The following is a 13,806-nucleotide window of genomic DNA, read 5'->3' on the forward strand; positions in this document are numbered from 1 at the left end:
AAATTTTATCATGCAAATTTCAGTGATTTTGATGTCACTTAAATTAGAAATCCTAATTTTTTAATTTAGTTTTCTAGAGGATATTGCTGAACCTCTCATGCTCTTATAGTTAAAAGAAGCCAAATAGATTTTGTTCTAGATTTTTTAACAATATGAAGATTGTTACTTATTTCTCTCAGAACATACATTTCAGAATAAATCACATATTTTATTAAGTTACCAAGAAATTAAATGAAAATAATTTCCAAATGGCTATCACTAATGTATATATATCTTTTTCTCTTTTGAATAGTACTTTAAAAATCACTGCAAATTGCTAAGGAAGGATCTCCTATGTGATTAGAATGACACTGTTAAAACCAAGTTTTCCTGTATTCAGAAGCCCTCCTTCAATCACAAATAACACTATTTGATTATTCAATTTAATTTCTTCTGGGTTAGGCACAAAATGACCATCATAGAGATTCTTTTTGGATAGTAAGGCAGTTGCTTGGACTCAGGAAAAGCTGGCAGTTTTTGATTGATGGTGCTCAGAGTAATAGGGAAGGGAAGTTATAAAACCCATTGTGCCACTGGCTCAAATGCTTAGCTAACATCAGGAAGACTGTTGGCTGTTACTTGTAGTGACTTTCTATTTGCTCCTTTTTTTTTTTTCTGGAACTTTCTGTTAATAACATAGTTTACATATTTGCAAGCAAACCATCTGACATTATTTTTAGCCCCATGGAAACCTATGCAGACCAATCTCCATATTGTGGATACACAAGAAGGTGTTTCAAAGAGTCTCATTTGGGTGAGAGTGTAGGGAGTATGGTGGGTCCTCTCTAAGAGTGGTGAAAGTGATGCTAGATGTGAAATTCATTTTATTCAAACCAGGGAACTCAAAGATTTCTGGTTCTGACAAACACGTAGTTGACATATATACATACAAGTGTCTGGGGACACAGCAGATTGGCTAGCTGTCCACAGAACCTGCATAGGCCATGTGTTTGGCCCTCTTGATCTGCTATGCAAATGGCATCTCCATCCAGAGGAAACACTTCTGGAAAGCATCAGGCTTTGCGTGATGGTCTGGAAGCCTAATTAGACTGCCTTGTGCCCTAGTTCTGTACCAGATATGGCCCAGCCTGGCAACTGAGGGTGCAAGACTAGAAGTCACATTGGTTCTCAGACTATTTTCTGTGTCCTGGGTTTGTCTTGATACTGCGGTTTTCATTTAGGAAGTCAGTGCTTTGTTTCACAAAAGTTGGACTTTTTCTTCTACTTGGAGTGCTGGGGAGTAGCTGCATCAAGATGAATTAATGAAAACCTGAACCTGGAACTATAGAACTTAGCCCTGTGGGCTCATGCTAGGAAGCAGATGAGCATTGGGAGTCAGCAAAGCTGTCTTCATGTGACAGAAGAGAAGCTGTGCAGATGCACATAGAGACTATGAGACTATAAAGCAACACAAAGAATAAGAGCATAATTATAGAGGGTATGAAGGAAAAATGCAGACTTCAGATTCTTTTAATGTACTGAGACAGGTATAATGGATAGTGAGTTTTTAAGAATTTGCAGCAAGTGAACCAAAACCTTCAAAAGAAAAGACTGTGTGACAGTGAGCAAATTTAATGTCTGAGGCAGATTATTCATGCCAAAGATATTATAAGAGGATAAAAAAATCCTGAGGGGGTGGAAAAATTGCTTAGTGCTTAAGGTACTTGTCTATTAAGTCTATGGACCCAGGTTCTATTCCCTAGTACCCACATGAACCAGATGCACAAGGGGGCACATGCATGTGCAGTTCATTTGCAAGCCCTGGTGTGGCTATTCTCTCTTTCTCTCTCTTGAATAAGTAATTAAATAAAATTGTTTTTAAAACCCTGAGAAATCAAAATCTGGCTGCAATTCCCTCACAGCAATAAATAATAGACTCAGTCATCTCTGGTGAGAAACCACATTGAAAGCCATAGCGGTTCTTGATTAGTAATGAAAAGTAACTGTGAGTAGTTGTTTTATCTTTCTTTCAAAAATGCTTTATTGCTTGCCTTTAAGGCCACATTATAACTAATTTAATCATAAATATGGCATGTTTCTTTAAAAAACAATACAATTAAATAATACTCCTCAGTTAATGTTTATGGATGAAATAACTGAACATATGTGGAATGCATGTCCATTTTGTCATAGAATGAGCATCAGATCTTGCCTACCCAGACATGCTAGAGCAATAGTAGGTTACATAATTGGTTCACTGTTCAGAGGAGGGTGCCAAGTGTAGGAGGTGCCAAGTGTCAGTACTGAGCCCTAAGTGAACTGGTAAAGCTCAATTAGTGTGGCAATCTTAAAAACTAAGAATATTAAATGCCACTGAGTTTTAGTATTTATATACTTCATGTCATACTCTAAATATATGAAAATACAATTCTCTGCAGAAAATTTCATTATTTTACCCAATAGTCCCACAACTAATCTTTAAAATAATCTATGGCTCAGTCTTTAATCACTCACATAGAAAACCTCTAGATTTTCTGTTTTCTTGTTTTGTATATAACCCCAGTCTTTGAAAAATCCAAACAGCTATGTCATGACTACAAATTTGTTCTTATAAATATTGTATATTTTGATTTCCAATTGTAAGAATGTCTTTTAATTAACTTAAACCTGATAAATCAAAATACAACATTTACATGTTTATTTAAAAGGAACTACTAGGTTATAAAATATGAATATTTTATTAGGATGTATGGCTCAACAAACAACTGCATGTCTAGAGTAACTTCTTGGTAAGTCTTGTAAAATAAATCCCTAAACAGAAGATGTTTACATGTTTACAAGGTGTGTCTAACATAGCATTATTCACCAGTTAATTATCATAAATTCAGTTAATCATGACTGGGTATCTCTTACTACCTTTACTCAATTTTCATTGCATTTTTCATCTAGTAATGAAGCCATTAATTTAAAAAGTGTTATCTATTCAATTTCACAATTGACAAATTAAAGAAAATAATTTTAAAACAATGTGTTTAGTCTTTTAATTAAAAAATTCCATTATTAATTTTAATATCAAATATGTTAGGGTAACATTCCAATACCTAACCCTGTTTACAGATATGTCTACAAATAAAAAAAAAATGAGATCCTCTATTGGTAGGGATATAGTTCAGTGGAAAAACACTTGCCTAAAATGCACCAGGCTCTCGGTTAATTTTCCAGTGCCATAAAAAGAAGGAAGAGGAGAGAAATAGAATCTTTGTGCAAAAAAATAAAGCAGTTTTTGTTTTGACTTTCATATGAAAAATTGAAAACTTCTTGAAAGATATGGACAAAAGTTACTTGTGCTGACACTATTTTATACTTTCACTTGCTGCATTTGGATAGGTTTATGTATGTACTTGGAATTTTGTTCTTTTCTGTAGGGAGGGGCTACAGCTCTCACAGCTTATGAAAGCTTTTTGGTTTGTTAAACAGTAGGAATTTAAAAAACTGTCCAGATTTCCTCATTTGGTGGCTAGATGTGTGACTGACATGGAACCTTAATCCTTATTCAAAGCTAACTGCAACAAACATTAGAAGAGATGCATCACTCCCTTCCTGTCTTGCTGTAGATGGGTTCATCTTTCTGGCTTCTCTTATAGTCGTACAATCTACTTCTGGATTTGCATACAAAAAGCACAGCTCTGGTGAGTACTGTGCTTCATATGTGAACCTTTGTCCTTAATCTCATCAGGAAGGGTCATCCTGAAGACAACTGTTGTCCAGTGATAGGCACTGCTTAGTTACAACCTAAGGACTGAGAGAATGGGTCAGGGAACACAGGTCAGTGGTAGAGCACCTGCTTAGCTTAAGAGTCACTGGGCTTTATCCCAGGCACTGCTAAAAGGAAATACAAGAACTGGCTGTCTTAGACCTTTCCAATTTAATTCTTACCTTACTGACCACTACATTACTCTTGGAAAAGTAGCTCTTTTATAAACTGACCTTGAAGCTTTCTTCTTTCTCTTCTATTGCTCAAGCCATTCCCTTCTTTCAGAAAGCCCTTGTTTGTCCCCTGCTTACTACTATCCCACCTCAAGGCCCCAACTCTAACGCTTCCCTTTTTGATCCTACTAAAAGGGATCTTTCTCCTTAGGACTGTTCTAGCCTTTTATGTGGCTTATGTAATGTGGCATGCATTGTTCATAATATTAGTGATCTATGCGTACATGGCATATTTTTCTCCTACATTATACACTTTGTGAGAGCAGTATCTGCCTGATTCATCTTGCTGTATTTCACAGAAAGAAGCTTTGAAGATAAGAGATGCACTTTCTTCATTGTGTGAACCTTCAGTAAAGCCCCATACCTTGTAACATTGAGTTCTGTTCCATCTTGACCTCTCCCTATGTGATGATCAACCAGATTGTACAGCTTCCATATTATAGCTGGAGATGCATCTTCTCAGATCCCACCCCTACTTCCTTTACACTCATACGTTACATCATCTTCCCTAATCCATGTCATTTTCTAAATTTTTCTTCAATCAGTCATAAGTTCCTTTTAAAAATTCATTTTGAACTTTATTGTGGCCTTTTTATTAGACATCTTAGATATAGATATATAAGGAAGAAAAATTATGCATTATAATTTAGACATCATATTCTTGTCCACTGCTAAAAATATAAATTAGTGGATTAAGAAAGAAGTTTTCAGATTATCTAAGTTCTAAAATTCTTTAAAAAATGAAACAATTAGAATGGAAGAATCATATATCCTGAAGAGGTTTAAATTGAAGTCTGACAATATTAAAAAGTATCTTATTGAAAATTACAATTTCTAAAGTTACTGTGCTTTGACTTTACATGTATAAAGTGATATATTGGCATTTAAGTGTCTGTGTTAACAAGCATGCTACTTTCTAGAATGTTCTTCAAGCTTTACAGTCTTCTAATTTGGTAAGATAGAAAATTTACAGATATTGCAACAAAGGTAATTTTAGTTAACTCAGATAAAAGAATAGGCAGTATTTAAAATAATGGTCTCTCTACTACTTAGCCATATAATCAAGTTATTGACTCAGAACACAACCCCACTCATTGCCCTTTTTGCTTCTTTTTTTTTTTTAAATAGAAATACAGTCTTTTCTATTCTTTTTTGGTACTCAAGAATCAAGTTTTCATTTGTGCTTTTTGTATTCACTTATATAAATAATAATGAAGCATATATGAACCAATAAGTAGTGATTATTACTTTCAAGAAATGGCTTTGATATTTTTGGGGTAGGGGACATTTTACTTCTCCCTCCTGCCCTGTCCCGAATAAGTTCAAGGGCAAGGAAGTTAGATATCGTTCATCAGTAGGTACATTGGGGAAATCACTTCCTCTGTCATATTACAATTACAATCAGTTTTCAACTCTGAAAGTAAGAACTTACAGAGTTGGCTTGTTTCCGGGCTTGGTTTATGAGTTCCTTTATCTCAGAGATGTTTTTCTTTAGGTTATCTTCAAGTTCCTTGATGGGCTTGAGCTTATCTATAAGCCAGTTAGCTTCTTGTTCTAGTGTTTTCACAGTAGCATCTGCATCTGCAACTGAACAGAATAAAATTAGCAACTAGGTGTGTGTATGCATGCACGCACCCAGGCACAGCAGTGCTATTTACTAAGCGATTTAATTCCACCCATGTGACAAAGCCAGGCCATGACAGCTGGAGCAGTGAGTGATGCCAACTGCTGAGGTTTTAGTGGAAACTCAGGCAGGTCAGAGAAGATGTTAGAGGAAGTCTTTGGCTTTGTGATAAGGTGAAAATTAGCATTAAAAGTAGAAAACATGATAAACATAATTCAATACTTAATTTTGAGTTTCAACCCCAAAGCTAACCTTTATGGAATAGCATGTTAGTAATAGAAAAAAAAAAAATGAAAGCATCTTTAAAGCGTCACCTTGTCTGTCCAAGCACAAACCATATTAACATCAGGGTTTCTCCCACAAAACTGGTTTTCTTTCTTTTTCTCTCTGTACTTCTTTACATATCTTTAAGATAGATGCTATTGAAATGTGTCTTAAAGAACATTTGGGTTTTGAACAACCCTTAGACTGAAGGCTTCTGCTACACTTTAATTAAAATCTTTCAGGCTGTAGTTCAATTTCATCTTGAAGAATAGTTGGTTATTCTAAAATATATATTGGGCTAAATCATATTAAGCTGCTATTTTTGTAGGTTATAAAAAGGTTTAATATTGCCTATTTCAAGTCTCAACCATAAAAAAATTCAAGGTTATTAATATTCCAACAGTTTTTAGTAGTGATTTTCACAGGAGAGTATGGAACATTTGGGAAAACAATTATCCCATATTTGGGATGCTGGTAGTATTACCCAGACATGTCATTTTTTAAAAACAATCTGATAAGTAGGTAGTGTTCAGCTTTTTGTCATTGTGACCCTGGAGAAAAGAGTGGAACTGTGCAAGGCCCGTGGCTACTTATTAGTCCATAAGTGACTGTCTGGCTGACTTTGAGCTACTGAGAACTAATCCGCAGAACTGAATATCCAATATGCTCACATGGAGGTAAATTACCTTTTTTTAAAAAAAAATTTACTGCTGAGCATTGAACTTAGGGCCTTGTGTGAATGCTGGGCAGGCACTCTACCACTAAGCTCAAGCCCTAATCATATAAATTATCACTGGTAAACTAGGCTTTGAAGTAGCATTTTGAATTCATAAATGTTAGTGGTGGTAAGAAACAACATGGAGCTATTGTTAAGGCTCATAGCATTGCTGGATCAAGGACCAAGTGTGTTCTTCCTGAAATTCAGGTTACCTAGTTCAAAGCTCTCACTATGGAATTGCAAAGGTAGCACACCAATGTTATCCTTTTGTTTTGTGCACTTTGAACAACAATTTGTCCACCTTTCTCCTCCATTTAGCTCTCTAATACTATTTTAGATTCTAAATATTGCTCTAGAATTGAGGAAAAGTGATTGTTTTGATCCACAAGAAAAAGAAAAAATAATAGTAACAAGTATAAGCTAAGGTTTCTTAGGCTACAGTAAATATTAGATGCCTTTCTTCTACCCCTCTCAGAAGCTGTTATCAAATGCTTTAGACTGGAATATGGAAGGCCTCTTATCAACTTTCTCCTATTTTCTGAGCTAGTTTAAGCTACCTAGAAATTCTCTTCTTGAAGTTTTGAGAATTTAGTCATCTTTGAGATTGCACTTGATGCTTTCTTATGTAGTAGTTTTTGAAAATGTTCTCACTCCCCCCCCATTACTTGACTAGTAGATTTCTAAATAACTTCTTGAAATATATATTGACAAATTGAAGGGTTTTTTTCTGGAAGATTTATCTCTTTGTACTCATAATATGTTCTATTATATCCTGTATTCTAATTTATCAATTGGCTTTCATATTTTTCCTTATGTCAATTTTATTTTTTTCCTAGGACACAGAGTTGATTGCTTATTTCTGTTCTAACAGTGATATAATATAATTGGTTTGCTTCATTTTCCATGGAGTACAGTCTTACTTATATTATTCATATTCCATATGTTTATTATTTTTTTTCTAGTTATTTTGAAGTTTTATTTGTGACTTTCAACTTCTTGGGATACCAATGATACAACATATTTGTATTTCTCTAAACTGCTCCTTTGCTGAGACCTACTTTTATGAGGTGCTTCTCAAAATGTAACTTTTTAGACATTGAGAACAATAAGGAAGGAGAGATAATTGACTTTAGGAGACCAAAGAACAGTATATTTCATTTTAACTATTTTAATCCTTGGACAGGGGAGTCATTTGTGCTCTAGTGGCTGAATCTGTACTATTAGATGCAAAGCAATTTAGTTCAGTTTATGGTAAAGTTCAGCGTTCCACTTGTATGTGTGTAATTCTCAGATATTTTACTAGTTTTTCATAGCACTATGAAAGCATCTTATATCCAAGATATGTACATACTACCCTTAAGCAGAGGAGTCTTTCTCTATAGTTAGCGTTAGTGCAGCAGCTGTGGAAACAATAGCTGTGCAAGGCTTAAGCACTGCCCACAACTTGGTAGCATGCAAGACTGAAGTGTTTGTAGAAGGCTGTAAAGCACAGAAGTCATTACAAGGCAAACAGGTAAATGTATACATACTGATTTCTGTAGGCAAATTCATATGGAAACAAAGCAAAAAGAAATTAGAAAATTCATGAGGATATGTTTTCTACAGGTATCATAAACTAGTGACAATCACAAAAGTTTTCATAATAACTATTTACAAGTGCACTCCATTTTAAATCAAGTGTTAGTAGAAAAACAGAATATAAAATATGACAGTTATCAGGCCATTTTCCATTTTAGAATAAATGTTTCTTTTCATAATGGTCAAGTAAGATTTAAAATACATATTTAATTAGTATTCACAAATAACTATTTCTTTTAGAGGAAGATAGGATAAGAAAAGTTAACAGTTAATATTATGAAAAGGTCACTATCAGTTGAACTTCAATATAAACTAGAACAAAATGACATCTTAAGCTATTAAATAAATGAAATAGATACTAATATTTACATTCTGACTTATTTTCCCTGATTTTAAGGGGAAATACAATATAAATATGGCATTCTTCAGAAGAAATCATTCATATGGAATCCTTAAACTTAGAACATAGGTACAATCTCTGGGTTCACATGAAAGATAAAGGAAAATATTCATATTCCCCCTCTTCTTGCTTAAGAAGTAGCAAGACGTTGGATGTTCCTTCGTCTTCCCACTCTGAAGCATGTGTTATGTGTGTTTAGGTTTCTCTTTGTTCAACAAGTAGTCTTGACTCTTCTACTGCCCAATTTCACAACAGGCCCTGCTATATCATGACATTCTTAGCATGTGAATCGAAGCAAGTATGCTCAAATGAAGATCCACTCCATATTCAAACAAAATGTGGACTGAATAACATGTCAGGCCCAGTAATTTTGTCACTATATTCTATATATATTTTGTTATCCTACAAAATGCCCTTGTATAAAGAAGTTAGTCTCATGAAAACAAAAAAATACAAAAACTTAAGCATTTTCCTTTGTGAACTTATATATCAAAATAGCATCTTATCACTGGGGTGGTGGCACACGCCTTTAATCCCAGCACTTGAGAGGCAGAGGTAGGAGGATTGCCATGAGTTTGAGGCCACCATGATACGACATAGTGAATTCCAGGTCAGCCTGAGCTAGAGTGAGACCCTCCTTCGAAAAACCAAAAAAAAAAAAAAATTCTTATTATGTGATAGAAAGGAAACTACTATATGATTAGGAGTGCCAATATTTATTGCCTAAATAAACTAAAATATAAATGATTACTATAGTAAATTCAGGTTTTCTCAGTAAATTCTTTATGAGGTGAAGACATTGTCTTTATAAACCAGAACAATGCTTTATTGATTTCCTAGAAATGTGAACTAAGTAGACTCTAAATAATAAATCTTGAAAATTTTCAAATGTTAATACATTTCAAACTGCTACCACCTTCATATCCTGCTCTAACAGGTCTGCTAATGAGTATTCACCATCAATGCACTGTTCCATGAAACTTTAATCCTAAGTATATAATCGACTGAGTATTACTGTGTGTTTAATTACACTAACAGATTAAAAAGTTTCCTATACCAAATATTTTGTAGGCTTTGAGAATTCCTCACCTTCTCTTGATTGGACAAAATTTAATGAAGAAAGCATCAGGGCAGAGCTGAGAGATTGGACTGTGGTTGTGGACTGGTAGGTCTCTCAACTTTTGCCCCCACACTAGAAATGCAGGGCACAGCTTTGAAACCTTTCCTGACTCTACTAATGAGTCTAGGATACCTTCATAGTGTGAAGAAATATGGGACACGATCATAGTATAAAAGGAAATCTTACTGTTCTTGGAAGGATCTTTTACCACAGCATTTGTTTTTGCCACACTGTCAGCCAGTTTGTTATAATTTTGTTTCAGTCCATCAAGGTTCTGGTGGAGATCTTTAATCTGGGCCAGCACAGCTTTTGCAGTGTCATTCGCTTGTCTGGCTTTGTCCTTAACAGCTTGCAGTTTAGCGGCTGTGTCTGTTGGCAGAAGAGGGTATGAGGAACAAAACAAAGGGTCTGGACTTGGTGGTTTAGTCTATCCTTGTCAGAGAGAGGCTGCGGCTGGCTGACCGCAGGGACACATTTACAGATGGAGAAGGCTGAGCTATGTCTCATTCAGATATATCAAACGAAGCAAATTTTTAGCTAAATTAAATTTTCTCAGAGACCTCTGCTATGAATACCATATTAGCTTTGAAAATGGCAGAGTGATTATTCTAGAAGCTTGTAGCATCAGGCACATTATGATTGTCTATTCAACATACTAAAAACAAGGGATTTATTCATGACTCATATAACTGCATCGACAATAGACTGAAGATTTAACCAGTATTTCTAAAGGAGAAAAATGAATTATTTTACATCTTAGAATAGACTCTTTGTGAGATGTTTGATAATATACTTGTATATATTTACTTGTTTTCCGCATTAGAAGATTCTCAGATTCTTACTGTCAAAAGGTGACATGAAAATCTGAGAAGTTATTCAACATTTTTAGTGTAAGAGTAAAAACATTTAAAGTTGAATATTTCCTTTATGTGTGTCTTTATTTCCTGATCATAATTTGCACATAAAACATATGTTGTTATGGTTTGGATATGGAACCTTTTTTGGAATCCCCTTTTTTAAATAAATATTTAATTTATTTATTTGAGATCAAGTAAGAGAGACAAAGAAGCTGTTTGAGAGAGAATGGGCCTCTGGCCACTGCAAAAGAACTCCAGATACATGTGCCACCTTGTGAATCTGGTTTTCATGGGTACTGGGGAATTGAACGTGGGTCTCTAGGTGTTGCAGGTAAGTGCCTTAACCACCAGTCCATCTCTCCTGCCCTAGAAACTCTTTTATATGTTCATGTGTTGAAAACTTGCTGTCAAGAAGTAGGGCTTTGGGGAAGTGATTGGGTCATGGAGGCTCTGCCTTTATTAGTGGATTAATTCATGGATGGAATCATAATTTGATGGCCTCATTCTGAAGTGATAGGAACAGTAAAAGAAGGTGGGGCCTGACTGGAGGAAGTAGGTCACTGAGGCTATATCTTTGAAAGGTACCCACCTCTCTCTTTCTCTCTGCTTCCTGGCTGACATGAGGGGAGCCATCTACTATGCCAAAAACTTCTACCATTATGATGTTCTGTCTTACCACAAGCCCATAGCAAAGGAGCTGGAGGACCACAGACTGAAATCCTGAGCCAATATAACTCTTTCCTGCCTTAATTTTTTATATCATGCATTGTATCATGGAGATGAAAAGTAGCTTAGACAACTGTACAAATATTACATATTAGTATGTCTGTATTAGTGGCTAAGACCACAGTCTATGATGATTAGCTGCAAGGCTTTGATCTCATAAATGCTACTTTAAACAAAGGCTTCTGCTACTATTTCTCAGTTCCCCTGGGGAAGTATGGATAATGATGCTATTGACCTTGCAGAACTAGTGTGAGAGATACAGAGATGTACCAAAAGCATATCGATAATAAGCATTCACATTTACAATCTCTATTGCTGTATACTGCTAGTATAATACACAAATACTATCCCTAAAAGAAGACTGAGAAACTAATATCAAACAATCATTTCAAGTAACTCTAATACACAGAAAGGTATTACAGGCATGTGATGTTTTTGATAGCTGGAAGAGCTAATGAATTGAATTTGATCAAAAGGGATATATGGAATAGCAGGAGATTCTCATCTATTGTCAAAGGGACTCTAATAAATTGTGAATTTGTGATAATATATCAGTATTGCAGAGAATCGTATCTGTATGATTTTATTTTTAACCACTAACACAAGATTCCATAGCGTGGAACACCAAAGGCATTATAACAATAAGATGTCTATATCTTTCTGTTTATAACATAATTCTAAGAGGGCACCTAAAGGTGATAATACAGGATAGGTAACATTATGATGTTAAGTGTGGTTTAGTTTCTCATTCTCAAAAGAATAATTCATAAGTAAGAAACTCAGTAACTCAGTATCTATTTTCCTGACAACAGTAAAAGCATAATGTTAGAAAAAAGTGAAGGTCACTAATGGTTCTTCAGAGTTCAGGTTATCTCACACACTGTAGTGTACTGAATGCTTACCATTTGGAATAGCTGATAACTTTCCCAAGGAGTCATTCAAAGCTCTCAGGAGATGACCATTTCTAACATCAGAATTTTCTATCCTGGTCATCAAGCCATGTAGATGGTTACGATTTTCTGTGAGCAGAAACAATAAAAAAGAACAAAGTAGTTTTGTTTATGAGGCTATACTTGAATATGCAATATTTCAACATAATTTTAACATAGTTAACAAAAATAAGAAATTTGATATAATTCATTTGGCATCTATCTATTAATATATTTCTACATAAGAAATATAGTTATAACAAAATGACACTTGAAAATGTTTAAACATTATATTTTATTTGCTGTGTCTAATTTTAATTTGACCTAATTTGATGGTTCTCTATGAACTATACAAGCCTCCAAAGATTCAGTCTTGTACTGTGTTTGTAATGATGCTGTCTTAATATTCTTCCTAGTTATTTCACTTATTTAACAATCTGTTATCAAAATGGATCACTGGATTAGCTTTTTAGAATTTTATATATGATTGTTAGTGAGAATATCTTAGTTCAATAAATGCCACATATTAATCTTAATTGGGACTAGAATAACAATCACAGGAAGGAAAAACCATACATCTCTGGAAAAACTCATTTTTCATAAATAAAGCTATCTTTTAATAAATTGTCTCAGACAGATGTTATATAGGCTTTGCCTTGCTATTTTAGTGTGCTTTATTTAACATTCAAAAGAAGTACTCTAAATGATGGTCTCACATTAAAAGTATACGTTGTCCAGCCGCTTCCATCTGTCTATTTTATTGATATTAGGTTAGTTCATACTGTAATAGTAACTGAATAGTTTAGCCTCTTGAGGATTAAACATTGAAATTTTGCATAGATGTAGAGTAAATCATAAGTGTACCTTAACTGAAAAGGAGTTAGCTAAGTCACCTAATTCATTGATATTCATCATTTATTAGTGAACAGTCGAACACAAACCACAAAATCTGTAAAACCCTGTGTCTTCCCATATTATTTATTTCTCCTGATTGGGCTTGGTTTTGGTAGTTTATTATATCATGACATTTGTTTCCTTTGGAAGATGTATGCTAATTGTTCAAAGTAGCTCCAGAGGAGGCAAAAAGTAAATAAAAGGCAGAGTCTCTAACTAAGGAGGTACGCTGAAAAGAACAAGCAGAGGTGGTGCTGTAATCCCTTCGGGATGAACTGACCAATGTCTAGTAATACCAACGGCCAGCAGTCACTGGTCGTGTGCTGCCTCTCCATGCAGTAGTGTTGGTTAGTCCCTCTGGGCTTTCTTGCCCCACATGACACAATTTCAGAAGCAGAGTTTGGCACAGCAAGCACAGCACATAGTGATGCTCATCACATGTCCACTCGTGCGCATCCAACCCTTCCTCTCCTTCATCCATGCATCTCTCTCTCTCATTCTTCCTGGGTTATATACAAACGGTCACAGTAACAGAACTCAGAGGTGCAGCACATAACTATCATCCATGTGCAAAAATGGCAGGTTTGACCAAACTGCTCTGTATTTTTAGCATAATAGGAAAGATATAGGAAGAGGTAGCTCATGATAAAAAACAAAGTAATTGTGAATTTAAAATAATGCACTCCACCTTATCATGACTAAATAAACATAACTCAAAGAAATGCTAAAA

The 13,806-nt window shown here is 34.8% G+C and overlaps 1 protein-coding gene across 3 annotated transcripts in view; it reads right to left on the minus strand.

Moving 5' to 3' along the window:
• The window catches only part of Lama2 (laminin subunit alpha 2), a 640,019-nt gene that overhangs the window by 65,151 nt on the left and 561,062 nt on the right, over nt 1-13,806 (minus strand). For all 3 annotated transcript variants that reach the window (XM_045157983.1, XM_045157982.1, XM_045157984.1), the window contains 4 exons: nt 12,156-12,272; nt 9,857-10,039; nt 8,102-8,107; nt 5,399-5,553 (listed from right to left, as the gene is read on the minus strand). In XM_045157983.1, coding sequence (XP_045013918.1) covers nt 5,399-5,553; nt 8,102-8,107; nt 9,857-10,039; nt 12,156-12,272 — 461 coding nt within the window. The remainder of the gene's footprint in view (nt 1-5,398; nt 5,554-8,101; nt 8,108-9,856; nt 10,040-12,155; nt 12,273-13,806) is intronic.

The sequence above is a fragment of the Jaculus jaculus genome, chromosome 9, assembly GCF_020740685.1.
Source record: "Jaculus jaculus isolate mJacJac1 chromosome 9, mJacJac1.mat.Y.cur, whole genome shotgun sequence".
NCBI classification, from domain to species: Eukaryota; Metazoa; Chordata; class Mammalia; order Rodentia; family Dipodidae; genus Jaculus; species Jaculus jaculus.